Source organism: Pempheris klunzingeri, chromosome 22, assembly GCF_042242105.1.
Source record: "Pempheris klunzingeri isolate RE-2024b chromosome 22, fPemKlu1.hap1, whole genome shotgun sequence".
NCBI lineage: Eukaryota > Metazoa > Chordata > Actinopteri > Acropomatiformes > Pempheridae > Pempheris > Pempheris klunzingeri.
The window spans coordinates 13,566,908-13,581,424 of record NC_092033.1 but is presented as its reverse complement, the minus strand read 5'-3'; the positions used below and the strand labels follow the sequence as shown (position 1 = coordinate 13,581,424).

Here is a 14,517-nt window from a genome sequence, read left to right as displayed (position 1 = left end):
TCACTACAAATACACATAAAAAAAAAGATGATTTAAACACAGCCTTTCTCTTTCCCTTTGGCAAATGGCCATGCTGTAATGCAGTCCACTATTTTCTACGTGTGGACGCTCTGAATGGTGCAGCCAGGCAGATATTAAAAATGATAAAGCGACCGTCACATTAAGGCGAACAATGAAAATCCCTTATAAACAGGACCTGTTGGAAGTTTACTGGACTGTGTGGAGTCCACAACACATCACCACATTAGGTACACACAACATGCTGAAACAAAGGCTTGGTTATTACAGGTTTATGCCTTCCCGTCTGTTTCTTCTGCCTTGATGTCTGCTGTCACAAATGTGGACGTGTTTCAGTACTGTATCTGGTCTGAGTATTAAAAAGAAATATACTATTTGGAAAGATTCTGATTTGGGTGGGTGCTGGGCTGCCATTTTTTTCTGCAGGACAAACAGACCTTACAAGGAAAATGACTATTATTAGTATTCTTTTCATGGCAGCATCTGAAGGTTTGGTGCCTTTAACAGAATTTGTCCTTTCATTCTGCCACATGTTGACATAAACCTGTGGTCTCCTTTTAATTATTTGCAAGGAAAAAAAGCAATCCATCAAAGGCATGCCACAAGCAGCAGGGAGCTCTGGAAAGAAATGAAGCTGAAGTTGACCTCCTGTGACAGCAGTTTGAATAAAGTTGTTCCTTCGTCTGCTTTAGATGGAAGCAAAGATGGGACTGTTTGATTGCCTTTCATTTTCAAGTCCAGCTGCCGGTGTGATGAGCTTCAGTTTTCCTTAGAAACATTAACTTCAGAGAACCGTGGGAAGAGCGTGAGGAGCACAGGACGTGCAGACACGTTGGACACATTTAATCCTGTCGGGGAACCATGACGAAATTCTTTACTCTCCTACAAAAATACTCATAATAAAATAAAAAAATGTAAAAAGAAGAGGTCTCTGCTGCCGGTCACACTGTGGGCAGCTCACGGCAGGAGTCAGTGCAGCTGACTGACAGGTAAGTCAGCCTATGGTCTTTGAGCCAGGCGGCTCTTCCCCTCCTCCTGTTCAGCCAGCTTGAAGTGAGTGTAAGACAGGATGCCTGCCAGAGTACAGAGGATCCCCAGAGCCTGAATACGAGACAGGAGGAGAGACAGACAGGCAGAGAGAAAAAGGAAAACAACTGTGGGTGTGGAGCCTGAAGGCTGCTGGTTTGAATCATGAGAGCTGTATAGTAAAACTTACCTGGTTGAGTGACAGTGGGTCATGGAAGAGCAGATATCCTCCAATCAGAGTGATGCAGAATTTAAAGTGACCAAACATGTTGTAGCTGCAAACCAGAGTCAAGAGAACAACAACACGTCCGAGACCCATTTAAAATAACTGAATATAATACCTAGAATTATTTCCAGGAACACTCAATAAACCTTTAAGACATTTCAAGATCACCAGATGCCTCCTTCAAGATCACCTCAAATAAGCCAGATATCACTTAACTCACACCATAAGCCTCTACAAAAAAACCCTCAAGACCAGAAACCACCTTTCACCAACACTAGAAAGCTCTTGACAAAGCCAACAAAGCTCTCCATGAAGACTAGACCTCCTCAAGATGACCTGAAACCCCTTAAATTCCCCTTAAAGTCCTTAAACAGAAGCCCTTTCACCTGCCCAAAGGAACCTGGAACCCCCCAAACCCTCGAAAACACCCTTTCCACTCCCAGAGGCCCCTTTGTGTTCCCGTGAACTGAAGGATACGTGACAGCCGAGGTGTTTCCAATGATCCAGTAGATGGAAAGGTTGACCAGGAACGCCACCACCCCCGAGAGCACCACTGTCGCCTAGGCAACAAGAGGACAACACTGTTACCCCAACATTTGAGTTAAAATGACAAAACTTGTCATCAAAAACACAATTTGACGCCCATCACTTGTGCATCTGATGGAATCAATGTGGACTGACTCATTAAATGAAATTCAAGGGTATCTGTTCCATGACATGCACGAGTGTCGGATGTCAAAAAAGCTTCTGAAAACACTCTCTATGTGTGTGAATTGCCCCTTCGTGTTGTGTGTGTGTGTGATTGTGTGTGTCATGTGGAGTCTGACCAGAGCCGGCATAGACCAGGGTCCAAATATTCCTCCATCTCCAGTCAGCGGCTCAAACACAGGAACAATGCAGAGCAGGAAGCCTGATGACAGAGGAGCCTGCAGGGACAGTAATATTTAGGAGTGAGCTGAACAGCATGTGACCTGTATTAGAGCCATGGATTTATTTTGTATTAATAAAACAGCAGCCTTGTATTTAATTTACCCCATCTGTCTAAAGCAGCTGCCCTCTAAGAGTTAGGACTGGATCGAGTCAAGTCCAGGTCAAAATTAACAAGTCCCAAGTGAAGTCCCAAACGAAGGGGAACAAGTCTCAAATTAAGTTCTCTTCAAAACGGCTAAGTCAAGTCTCAGGTCAGGGTAACAAGTTCCAAATCAAAATCAACAACTACAAAGTCATGTCCCAAATAAAGGGGAACAAGTCCTAAGTCAAGTCTCAGGTCTAGACCAACAAGTCTCACCGTGCAGTAATGCTGCTGAAAAAGAAAAACTGATAAGACTATCAGGAGATCTTGAGTACTAAGTGACCTTTGTACTGTTTAATCAACAATATCAATAATATCAACTTATAAGGCAACAGGACTTCTACTGATACTGTTCATTCGGTCTCTGGTGCAGAGTCATACCTGATAGTACAGAAGCTGCATGGAGTTCACCTGGAGCTCATGTTGTTTAGCTCCCACCCACTGAGAGAGAGACAGACAGACAGACAGACAGACAGACAGACAGACAGACAGACAGACAGACAGACAGACAGACAGACAGACAGACAGACTTATTTTAATTCCTGTCAGTTTCACAGAAACTACTTTGACATTTCAGTTGAGTGTGTACGTTTACTCACCACTTGGTAAAGCGATGTCACCAGAACACCCAGCGATGCAAAAACCGTCCCCAGCAGGTTGAACCGCACATCATAGTATGAGTTCAGTATCACCCCTAATGTTATGGGCACCTGGAGAGACAGACGGGTCGAGGTTCAAACAGCAAAACCACCTCTTAGAGTTCAGAAATGTCCTATTACATTGCATTTAAAAATAATCAAACCTGAAACCAGACCAAAAACTGCCCAGACCCGACCCAAAACATGACACCAGTTACTACGTTCAGATGACTGTGACCTTACCAGCGTCAGTTTAATCTTGGTAGAAAAGGTCTTCTTGTAGTAGGTGGTCTGGATGAGGATGATGACGGGTGTGGTCATGGCTTTAGCCAGCTGGTACGTCCCTATCGAGTTGTTCTGCAGGGAGAGGTTGGTGAAGGCCACGAACCCACAGAAGCTCAGAGCCAGCCACACGATCCTGCCGACTGGGAGGCTTTTTGGAGCAAAAACGTCCATTTTTTGGCAGATGTAGAGTCCCAGCCAGGTGACCACAAAGTGAACAAGGGTCAAGGTCATGTTGGGGAAGCCGTAGTGTACATAAATCCACTTGTTGATGAAGACGATGCAGATGGAGGAGAACAGGTTGACCAGCAGGCCGACGATAATGCGCCTGTTGGCTGATAAATTGAACAGTTTCTCAGCCATGTTTGTCGAAGTTTCTTAGATTATCTCACACCAGCCGATCTTTATTTACCGTCGCCAAACTAGCAGCTCAAACTGCAAAAAGAGAGAAGGAGAATGTCAGAAAGTCTAAAACATCAGCCACTTCTGAAGATCATGTTATTACCCTATAAAAAAAAGATAAATCTTACATTGTGTTTACTGTACTTTTATATATCATGATACCCAAAAGTGTAAATAGTAACACAAACATCTAACATATTTTGTAAAGTAAAAGTCCTGCATTGAAAATCTTCTGCTCATTAAGTGTCAGCAAAACGTAGCGAAGGTAACAAAAAGTGAAGGAGCTCATTGTGTATCACAATGTCACATTTCAGAGTTAAATCATTATAAAAAATTGTTTTAAAACCATTTAGGATGTATTAAAGTGTAAGCAGCAAAGTTAAATTAACTACATTATAATTAATTTAACTTTTGGTAAGTCTTATTATTAATATTATATTAATATTTTATTTGAGTATTTTATACCTCTTACCAAGTATGATGCTTTGTTATAGACATTTTATAGTCTACTCAAAGTAAAACATGCAATAATACAAAAACTTGAAAACAGAAAAGAGTAATTTTGCTGTTGGTATTTTAACTTTAATTTGCTGACAATAAGTGCGCTGTATGTTAAACATGGAAAGTTAGTTGTCATTAAATCTATCGAGGAAAAAACACAATGGACTCTGGAGTATGAAGTAGCCTAGAAAATGTACTCAAGTAAAGTACAAGCAGCTAAAGTGCACACTTGTACAGCACTTGAGTGACCAGACTTCATTACTTTTCACCGCTGTTTTCTAAGCTGTTTAATAACTCAGGTAAAGGAGCGTTTTGCTGTTTGTAACGGTGGGCGGTAAAACTGTGTTTTTTTTAATGAAGTTTGGCGTGAAGCGCTGACTGGCAATAACAAGAGGACACCGACAATGATACAGAAGTAATGAGGGTTAAAACATAACTTACAGCTTAAATGATGCGTGTTTCTGTTAGTCAGCACGGAATAATAGTTTGAAGGTAGTCAAACAGGAGTCGTTTCATTTTAACCAGACGACACCGCTGCTTCACTGCAACTTGTCTGTCTGTCTCTCTCTCTCTCTGCCTGTCTGTCTCTCATTCTGCCACGCAATAAGAAAAGTTTACCTGGGGTCTCCATGTTTCCATGTGTCTCCCTGCTTCTCCCCCTCTGTCTGTCTGTCTGTCTGCCTCCAGACAAAAACACCCGTCAGTCACAGGGCAGTGCGTGCGTCTCTCTGCGGCATTCGGAGCTCCAGTCCCGGCCTGTGCAGTGACGAATCCCCGCTGCTGCGCCGGAGGATTTTCTCCTCCGCTCTGCTGCTGACTGATGCTGTGATTTCTGGTTGAAAACCGCCCTGACTGTTCCTGTTTCCTCTGTGTTTAACACCGTTTAACATGCGTGTGAGGAACAACAGCGGCTACTAGCGGACTGGAGGCCAGAGGAGAGCAAAGCTCACCTGGCAGGTCAGACTGACACAACAGAAAACTGGGTAACATTTTATCTGCTTTTTTATATACAGTCAATATTTTTACAGAAAGGTTTTATAAATCAAACATGAGACAGTAAAGGACTTGTATGGTCCGTAGTCCTGGGCCAAACAATCATATAGGACTCACAGGGAATGAAAAAGGTATGATAAATAAAAATAGTAAGGAAACCATAAAAATGACACCATAGCTGCTGACACAGGAGTTTTTAGTAAAAAGAGAATCAAGATCCCTGTTAAGCACAAGTTGAAAGAAAGGTGTCAAAAGCAGTGGGAAAAAGTGAGAAGAGGAAGATGGTTGTCCAAATTCAAAGAAAAGTAGGTATGATTAGAATAATGGGGAGAACCTTGTTTTGGTCATACAGGATGAACAGTAGCCTACTATTATTTAAAATAAATAATTTTGATTTTTGTAAACAGGAAGAAAACTAAATGTATGTTATTGTTTACTGTCTAGATGTATGCTGAAAGAAAGGTATTGATACTGAACCTTAGAAAAATAAGTTATACATAGATGAGATAAAATGTGATTTATGTGATCTTATATTAAGTGTTTTAACTGTTTCTTTTTTATTCATTTTTGTATTATTTTATTTTGTCTTGAATTTTTATATTTATTTATTTTCAGAAATAATTACTCCAATCCAATAGGTGGCAGTAATGCTCCTAAATTCTGGTCCGCCAACCGCCATTAAAACTCTTAGAAGAAGAAGAGGAAGACAACACACGAAGAAGAAACTAGTCAAGCCTCGTGAAGCGGGAACTGACATCTCGCCACCATGGACTGGTAAAATAGATTTCGTAATTTTTAAACTTTAGTCAGCTTTTACTTGTTTATATTTGTAGTTCGGCGTGTGTTAGCTTATTGCTTAGCCGGCTAGTCTGTACCAGGTTACTTTACTGTGCTAGCTGGGGCTAACGATGCTAACAGTGCTAACGGTGCCGTTCATGGTGGGTGCTGATGCTAACCGGCGAAGTTTTGGTTTGTATACGGTTGTCATATTAAATCAGAGCCCCTAATAACGTTATGAACATTCGCTGATTGGTCTCAACTAAAGTAGCTGCTACTTATTGACTCACCAAAAGGTTAAAAATAAATGCTGTCGCCGCAGAACAATCTGTTTGCAGCTGTTTGTTGTTGTTAGCTAGCAGGATTTTAGCGCATCAATTTTTTAACTTATTAAGTTCCGTCACGACTTAAACTGTCGTATTAAGGTTTTTTAATGGATGCAATGAGTTTCTGTGTTAATGAATTGTTTGTGATCTTGTTATTAACTGTGTCAAACACATTGTTGCTGTGCTAAAACCATTGTCACACACCAACTAACATCTACTCTTACTTTGATTTGCAATTAAATAACTTTGTTATATGCCACAGCAAGACAAATAAAACATGCCACAATAAAGGTCCCTCCTAAACTCTTTATAGTAGTCCATCCACCACTTCAATCACACATAAATTACATAATCAAGTCCTTACTCTTCAGTGAGAAGGGTCAACATTCACATAATAGATTTTCTGAAACCCAGAGTGTCACTATAGGCTTGTGGAAAGAAGTAATATTTGTTGTGCATATAAACTACTGGTCTAATCCTCCAGGGGTCAGAGCGATCTGCTGTCTCCAGTGGTTCGAGATGATGAGGTAACAGTTGCAGCCCGCCGGAGGAGGAAGAAGGTGGCCTGTATCCTCCATCTGGGAGAGTGTGTGTGTGTGTGTGTGTGTGTGTGTGTGTGTGTGTTAAAAATTGAATGTCTTGAACTGGATCTATCTTTACCTTTTTATAGGCTGTTCACTGACAGAAATAATCACTAGGTGTATTCCCAGATTAGATACTGAATGCTCAAATACAAATAAGTATTTCTGGGTTGCGGAAATGTGTTTGAGGGTGCAGCTTAAATGAATAGTTTTTATGTGTCAGTACGGTTGTTTTCCTGATTGCTGGTCTCAGTCCCGTCACCTGGCAGCGGCAGCCCCATCGTTTCCACAGTAACACCGGCCCGGTCCCTGCTGAGGAACACTCCTGCTTCACTGTACAGACAGGCTGGTAGGACACACACATATGCCTGATCTCAAACTGATTATTGATGATCTTCTAATACCACTAAGCTCCACATATTGCACTACATCCACACTCTCACCTCTTCTTTTTTCTCAGTAACTCCCAGGGTTCCAGATGTTTCCTCCATTTTGGCTCCAGGAGGTCGAACCCCTCGATACACACACACCCCCAGAAACGCACTCAGCAGTCTGGTGAGATACACACACACCTGTTGGGCATCATGCAAGAACATTTATGTTTTCTTATCTTTAACTTCTCTTCGGTTACTTGCACCTGTTTGTGGGCAAGTTTTCATCTCAGAAATGACATCAAACAGTCAAAAGTCAGCAGACAAAAACATGACAGTATTTGCAGTTTCAGCAGAGGTATTCCAGGACCCAAGCAATTACAAAATATTCATAGTACAGCCGTTGTGCAGTCAGAGAAGCACTATACTCTGACAGAATAAAGACAGACTGGTTTGAAGTTAGACTCTATAAAATGTCTGAAAGACAGTGGTCTCAGAAAAAGTGAGAAGTTCCTGTGAAATCCTGTGATTAACTTAAATCCGTTATTCACTCTAAAATGATGTTGTTTGTCTAGAATTTGGATGACAGCGATTGGACCAACAGCATGTACGTGTCCCCTGTTTCGGGGATGGAAAACACCAGCTTCTTTACAGATGACATCACCAACCTTAGCTCAGCACTACTTAAGGAGGACGACCCAGGCGAGGCAGGTAAGTGAAACAAACGCACCCATGCCCTCTCTGTTACTCTGGTAGTTTACAGTACACCTGTTAACCTGTAGTTTTTAATCTTTTCAGCGGCTGCCAGTCTTTTCCCAGAGTTCTTGGCGTCCTTCCTTAAACACTCTTCCTCTGCGGTGTTTGAGCTCCTGGAGGATTACCAGACTCTCTGCCAGGAAAAGGTAGGCTAGCATGTCTAATCTCTGCGATCTAACGGTGTCTAATCTCTTGTTTGGTTACTGTACAAAAACTGAAGTGTAATATCAACAATTTGCAATTTTACAGGGGCTGGGCTATTTTTTGATTGGTAGAGCACCTTCCCAGAGTCTCTAGTGGTTGCCTAAACAAAATATAACATGTATATGTATTATTTAGTGAGCTTTAGAGGTGCTGTCCGGCGGATTATATTATCTTTAGACAGAGACAGACAAACTGCTTCCACTACTAGCACCTCTAAAGCTCGTCGATTAACTGACTGCTCAGTTTAATTGCCCACCTTCTCTGCATCACCATATTTAAGGTGGACGTGCTGCAGTCTGTGGTCCTCAGAGCCGGTCAGAACAGTAAAACAGCAGGAGTTCGCTGGCTGCTACAGCAGGAGAACTGCGCCTGGAGACTCATCACCTCACTGTACAGGTACCTGTCCAACTGAACCACCACCTGTCTGTCTGACTCACTGTCTACTTGTCTCTGATTGATCAAGCTGTCTGTTTCTGTAGGGACCGGGTCCAGTTGGCGCTGGAAGACGACATGATGACAGACATGGTTGTGAGTGACAGTTTATGAGGCTGCAGACAAACATTCACACACACGGACACTCACTCTTAAATCTGCTATAGGTGTTTTTTTGGCCACACCACATATCATCACCTTTTCAGTTGATATGTTGAACTTGTTGGCTAACAGTTAACAGATGCTTATTTGCATATCCAGCAGTTACAGAGCAACAGTCATGAGTGTTTGTGTCAGTCTGATGACCTCATTTAGCTCTGAATACACCTCTGGAGGCTGTAAAGGTGAAGTGGAGTTTGTGTCTCTGTGTGCAGGTGCCCAGTGAGAGTGAGAAGGTTGTGGTGGAGCAGCTTTTTCAGCGGGATGCTGTCATACGTCAGAGTCAGGTGACAAACACATTCACAGCCTGTACTGTCTGATTTTTACTAGAATGGATGACCAGAGAAATAGAACAAATAATATAATTCTGGATCCGGAGAGGCCGGGAGACACATCTGCTGAAAAAGGATTGTTTTTGTTGTCATTGCTTGTTGTTCACTGTCTGGTCAATCTGTTGCAGCTGGTCGTTGATTGGCTGGAGAGCATTGCCAAGGATCAGATTGGAGATTTCTCTGATAATATAGAATACTACGCCAAAAATGTCTGCTGGTGAGTTCACGTGCCAATCTGTCTATTTCTAAAATATCAAGTCTACAGTGGTGTATATTGATAAAGTGTGTCTGTGTGTCTGTGTGTCTGTGTGTTTGTGTCTGTGTGTCTGTCAGGGAGAACACCCTCCATGCGCTGAAAATGAGGAGAAAGAGTGGCACTGCCTTCACTGTTCCTCTGGTCACTGAGCTGGTGAGGCCTGTTACTGCAGCAACAAACACATCCTCAGCCCTAGGTTCTGAATCCATAGATAATGTGTGTGTGTGTGTGTTTGTGTGTGTGTGTGTGTGTTCAGGACCCAGACGCTCCTCTCCGGCAGCAGCGCCCCCTGGCTGACCTGGACAGAGAGGACGACGCCCGACTGCTGAAGAACCTGTTCACCCTGATCCGAGCAGGGATGACCGACGAGGTAGAGACACAGATTTGGGTTCATTATGTATTTAAAGGGACAGTATACCCAAACTACAAAAAAATATACATTCATATATTTATCTACAGCTTATATGAGATTTCTACATTTAAAGCCAGATAAATCAAGTGGGTAGCTTCCACAGTAAGAGATGTTCTTTATGTTTCCATGGACAGTGTTTCCCTGGTGAGCTGCAGTGGAAGGATGGTAACAAAAAGAGAGAATTTCGTACCAAGCTGAAGCTCTAATTCAGACTGCTGAAGCCTCAACTTCAGAACCTTTTGCATAAAACAAGGGCTTTAAATTTTGTCCAGATTACTTTTATTGAAGTGCAGTAGGAAGGGGTCTTTTAATGGTCAGTATGAACAGGAGGGATTGATAAGGGGCCAGAATACTCAGTCAGAAATGTTTGTCGGGTTGGCCAAATAGCTTTGGAACCCCCCCCTCCGCCCACACCTTTCCGATATCAGAATCCAGGAGGCTGTGTTCGGCCTTTTCTGTAACTATCTGAACCTGACAATCCACAATCAACAACGCTGTTTGTTTGGACTGTGGGTAATATCACCTCTGCTCCTTTGAATCATCAACTCTGTGTGTGTGTGTGTGTGTGTGTTTTCTAGGCTCAGAGGCTGTGTAAGCGCTGTGGTCAGGCCTGGAGAGCAGCAACTCTGGAAGGCTGGAAGCTCTATCATGACCCCAACATGACCTCAGGTAACCTTCTTCCTTCTGTCCATAAGTGTGCACACATCTCACAGTGATGATGCTCAAAACTGGGTACAGCAACAGCTAGTCAGAAGCATCTTTTTTCACCTTTCTATATGTGCATTACGATCTCTGTCTCTTCCCTGTGCAGGCAGTATAGAGTTGCAGCCCGTTGAAGGAAACCCTCAGAGAGGAATATGGAAGGCCTGCTGCTGGAGAATGGCTGAGGAGGTACAAAACACACACAGATAAACTACTGTGCTCAAATAAAATAAAACATTAATCACAGAGTTAAGGCTAGAGGCCCAAGTTCATGGCTCTGAAACCACCTTGTAACCTCTATTTAAGGATGCAGTCAGTGAAAAGACTTCAAAGGGAATAAAACATCATGCAATGACCTGATTTAATTGACCTGCTGTGTGTATTTGTTTTAGGAGCAGTTAAACAGATATGAGAGAGCGATCTACGCCAGCCTGAGCGGAAATCTAAAGCCGGTAATTGAATGAGTTTGTGTTTCTGTGTCTTCATGTGTGTGATGTTCTTTCTGTATGTGTTATTTATGTGGGTTTGATAGCATTTTAGTGTACATGTGCAGTATCTAATCCACTTTCCAAGTTGTCGCAGACCTACCGTCCATTTGGATTGATAAATGATTTAAACATTGACGACGTATTTCAGCTTTAATCCTTAAAATGGTAAAGACAAGTCAATCCTGTCACTGGCTCTGATCAGTCACTCACTTGTGTGTGTGTGTGTGTGTGTGTGTGTGTGTGTCAGCTCCTTGCAGTCTGTGAATCATGGGAGGACTGCGTATGGGCACACTTCAGAGTGATGGTCGACTCGCTGGTCGAAAAGGATTTAATGTCATCAGGAATGGCCCAACAGGAACTGGAGACACTGCCGCGAGAGTACCTGGAGGCCAAGTATGACTCACACGCACTTCTATCCTGGATGGTTTTATAGATGAACCTGCCTAGAGAATAAAAACTTCCACCTCTCTGATCATTTTACCGTCTCTCCTCAGCTGGACAATGGAAAAGGTGTTTGAGGAACTTCAGGCCTCAGAGTCAAAGGTGAAACGTGCACACTAACTGAATGTGATTGGTGAATATCACATGACTGAACCCACCATAAAACCAGCTTCTTTCTCTGTGTGTGTGTGTGTGCGTGCAGAGGGTGTTGGAGGAGACAAAAGAACATTACCACGTCATCCAGAAGTTTGTCATCCTGGGAGACCTGGATGGTAAGACCCCTCACCTCTGAATAGTGATGATAATTTATTTTTCTTATTTTGTTTTAACCTGTAAACCCTGCTTAAAGATTAATCTGTGACCCCCAAAAGACCCTTTCAAAGATCCCTAAACCTTAACCTCTGTCTGTCCGTCAGGTCTGTTGGAGGAGTTCTCTGATTGGCTGGCAGCCTCTAAACCTCTCCCCTCCCACTTGCTGCGTTTCATGATTCACCTCCTGCTGTTTTTCCGCTCTCTGGGTTTGGCACTGAAGGTAAAATACATGAATTAATCAAATTTAGTACAGTTGGCCCGGACTGAAATCTCTTTACAAGTATTTGATGGATTGCCATGAAATGTCGTGCATACGTTCATGGTCCCCAGGGGATGAATCCTACTAACCTTCACCGGTTCAGGCTGACGTACGCTGACCTCTCTCTCTCCCTCTCTCTCACTCAAAGGAGGAGGTGTGTGTGGACGTGCTGAAGGCGTACGTCTCCCTTCTGATTCGGGATCAGCAGACCGACCTCGTGGCGAGCTACGTTAGCCAGCTGCCAGCCGAGCTCGCCACCGCTCAGTACGCTGCTTTCCTGGAGACCGTCAACCAGCCGGAGCTCCGCCCACACTGCCTGCAGCTCGCCACTGATGCTGGTGAGACGGAAAATATTGAAACACTCGCGCTATGGCCACAGTAAGACAGCAAACATTGTTGCTAAGAGGATGCTGATGGTTTTTGTTTGTGAAGGTCTGGATGTTGCTATGGTAACCAAACTGGTGGTGGAGACTGTGAGAGAGAGAGACGAAACTGAGTTTACACACCACAACCAGACGCTGGAGACAGCAACTACAAAGGTACAAACCAAACAGGGCTGTAGCCTCAGATTGGACAAAACAAAATGACAAATGATTTGAATGATTTAGTTTCATTCATTAAATAGAACAAATGTCTTTTATGTAAATGTCTTTTACTAAATCTGTTGTTAGAATTAGAGACGTCTTTGTTAGTTTGTTGTATTAATAGAACTAAGTGAAGTTACTGTGGTGTTTTGCTTTGATAGGACGACCTAAGAAAGATTGATGTAATCGATTGGCTGCTGTTTGACCCCGCCCATCGAGCTGAGGCCCTAAAGCAGTCCAACGCCATCATGAGGAAGTTCCTGGGTACTTTTTGTTTGTTGTTTTGCTTTGTTTTTATTTTTGTGTGTCATGTATGTATTTTCAGCCATCTTGTTTTCAAGATGAAGGTTCACATGACTGATGGTGGAGGGCGAGCGAGCTAATATATGATGGCATACCAAAATGTGCATGTCCGAATGAGACCCACGCATGTGGACATAGTGGATCTGCACACACATTATTTTGTGAGCGCTTTCGCAGCATTCACACAGAATATGCTCACACAATATTGTAGCCAGTGAGGTGAAAACCAACCATGCTCTGAGTGTGCGCAGAATCCAAAGGAGCCTGTGACTGTTATCCCAGAGTGTCCAACCACTATCACTGCCCCCCTATTCACAAAACTTTCTCCCGCTCACTCACAAGTGGTTTTTCCCTTTGGCAGTGAGTGGGTGGACCATAGATACAGAAACTTAGGAGCTATTGGCCGCTGCTGCATGTTGCTGAAATGTATTTACCTGCACTTGCAGATTTTGGTAGTGATATGCCGTCATACTAACCTTCTAGCATGTTTACTACCAGCTGACCTCTGCTTGCTGTGCAAGTTATTACACTGTTATCTAATAGACCATACTTCTTGGTTTATGAGTCTTTATTTTCAAAAATGTTACAAATGACTAATTTGAGCAGGAATTGGCTATGATTTTGTTCATACTGCAGTGGCGTTGAGCTACACCCTCTTTATCTGATATTTCTCCAGTCAGACATTATGACAGAAGCCTTTTGGTGGGTGACAAATCCACATATAGAAGAATCTGACGGAGACTTCCATAATGATACAGCTGTAATTGGAAAATAATTTATATTAATGGGTTTTCAGTATCAAAAGTTTGTTTCTCTCAAAATAATCACTTTAACTTTTTGATGATTGTATTGCTTAAGTCACAATTTATCCAAACTAAAAGCATGCCATAAGCTTAGGGTAAGACATTGGTGAAGCTCACGAGCCCTGAAAACAATATATTTACAATCATCCAGCCAAGCATGGAATAATTAGAATAGATAAAAAGCTGGTAACAGACAATTAATATGTAGTAAAAGACAAATCTCAGGAAACGGGTGTCATTCAAACGTTCTACAGCTGTGGGTCCTTCTATGTATGCACTCAGTTGCCAGTTTATTAGGTACACCTTGCTTGCAGGTTAGAGCAGTCTGCCTCAAATCTCCTGCCAGTGACGATGAGGACCATGATGCATTGCTTCTGACTGACTGCCTGCCTGTCTTCCTCTCAGCCCTGCAGAAACACGACGCAGCCAAGGCGGTGTTCTCTAAAGTTCCAGAGGATTCAATGAGGGAGATTTACTGCCAGTGGACAGCGGTCGGTCAGACCACGCCCCTGCCTGCCGAGGACGAGAACGCCATCAGAGAACATCTGTGCATCAGAGCCTACCTGGTCTGATACCTGTCTTAATATTAGAAATGATGTCGACACAGATTTGACCTTCACCTGTGCTATAGGGATCAGTATTGATCTGAACGTGTCTTGGATCTCACAGGAAGCCCACGAGGCCTTCACTGACTGGTTCAGCCACAGTAGCTCTGCCCCACAGAAGCCAACACTTGCCCCAGAGGCCAAATTCACAGAGAGGGTAGCCAATGAGATGAGAGAGAAGGAGTACCAGGTGCACACACACTCGCACACACACACATATACACACCGTTCTTACATATTTAATAGGTTTTCATTT

General features: G+C 43.0%; 2 protein-coding genes across 2 annotated transcripts in view; one reads left to right on the top strand and one right to left on the bottom strand.

The window, feature by feature from the left end:
• Positions 1-774: 774 nt before the first annotated feature.
• On the bottom strand, positions 775-4,975 carry slc35e3 (solute carrier family 35 member E3). The gene is made up of 8 exons (XM_070854040.1): positions 4,784-4,975; positions 3,224-3,697; positions 2,942-3,052; positions 2,724-2,783; positions 2,098-2,196; positions 1,748-1,830; positions 1,235-1,319; positions 775-1,119 (listed from the first exon to the last, which is right to left on the bottom strand). The coding sequence occupies exons 2-8, from the start codon at positions 3,623-3,625 to the stop codon at positions 1,018-1,020; spliced, it is 942 nt and encodes a 313-aa protein (XP_070710141.1). The 5' UTR covers positions 3,626-3,697; positions 4,784-4,975; the 3' UTR covers positions 775-1,017.
• Positions 4,976-5,862: 887 nt separating this feature from the next.
• Positions 5,863-14,517, top strand: part of nup107 (nucleoporin 107) — a 9,624-nt gene continuing 969 nt past the window's right edge. The window contains exons 1-24 of the mRNA XM_070854055.1: positions 5,863-5,932; positions 6,746-6,828; positions 7,096-7,191; positions 7,303-7,397; positions 7,789-7,924; positions 8,012-8,115; positions 8,454-8,569; positions 8,653-8,701; positions 8,980-9,051; positions 9,225-9,313; positions 9,430-9,505; positions 9,609-9,722; positions 10,343-10,433; positions 10,576-10,655; positions 10,859-10,918; positions 11,202-11,347; positions 11,449-11,497; positions 11,598-11,667; positions 11,812-11,927; positions 12,115-12,304; positions 12,399-12,505; positions 12,712-12,814; positions 14,062-14,222; positions 14,326-14,451. Coding sequence (XP_070710156.1) covers positions 5,925-5,932; positions 6,746-6,828; positions 7,096-7,191; positions 7,303-7,397; positions 7,789-7,924; positions 8,012-8,115; positions 8,454-8,569; positions 8,653-8,701; positions 8,980-9,051; positions 9,225-9,313; positions 9,430-9,505; positions 9,609-9,722; positions 10,343-10,433; positions 10,576-10,655; positions 10,859-10,918; positions 11,202-11,347; positions 11,449-11,497; positions 11,598-11,667; positions 11,812-11,927; positions 12,115-12,304; positions 12,399-12,505; positions 12,712-12,814; positions 14,062-14,222; positions 14,326-14,451 — 2,337 coding nt within the window. The 5' untranslated portion in view covers positions 5,863-5,924. The remainder of the gene's footprint in view (positions 5,933-6,745; positions 6,829-7,095; positions 7,192-7,302; positions 7,398-7,788; positions 7,925-8,011; positions 8,116-8,453; positions 8,570-8,652; positions 8,702-8,979; positions 9,052-9,224; positions 9,314-9,429; positions 9,506-9,608; positions 9,723-10,342; positions 10,434-10,575; positions 10,656-10,858; positions 10,919-11,201; positions 11,348-11,448; positions 11,498-11,597; positions 11,668-11,811; positions 11,928-12,114; positions 12,305-12,398; positions 12,506-12,711; positions 12,815-14,061; positions 14,223-14,325; positions 14,452-14,517) is intronic.

What these genes read in the sequence shown, in the direction of transcription:
- slc35e3 (XM_070854040.1), bottom strand. Translation starts at nt 3,625, where the DNA reads ATGGCTGAGAAACTGTTCAATTTATCAGCCAACAGGCGCATTATCGTC. An exon ending in TGACATCGCTTTACCAAGTG is followed by an intron (nt 2,784 to 2,941) that starts GTGAGTAAACGT and finishes TCTCTCTCTCAG; the next exon opens with TGGGTGGGAGCTAAACAACA. An exon ending in ACCCACTGTCACTCAACCAG is followed by an intron (nt 1,120 to 1,234) that starts GTAAGTTTTACT and finishes TCTCGTATTCAG; the next exon opens with GCTCTGGGGATCCTCTGTAC.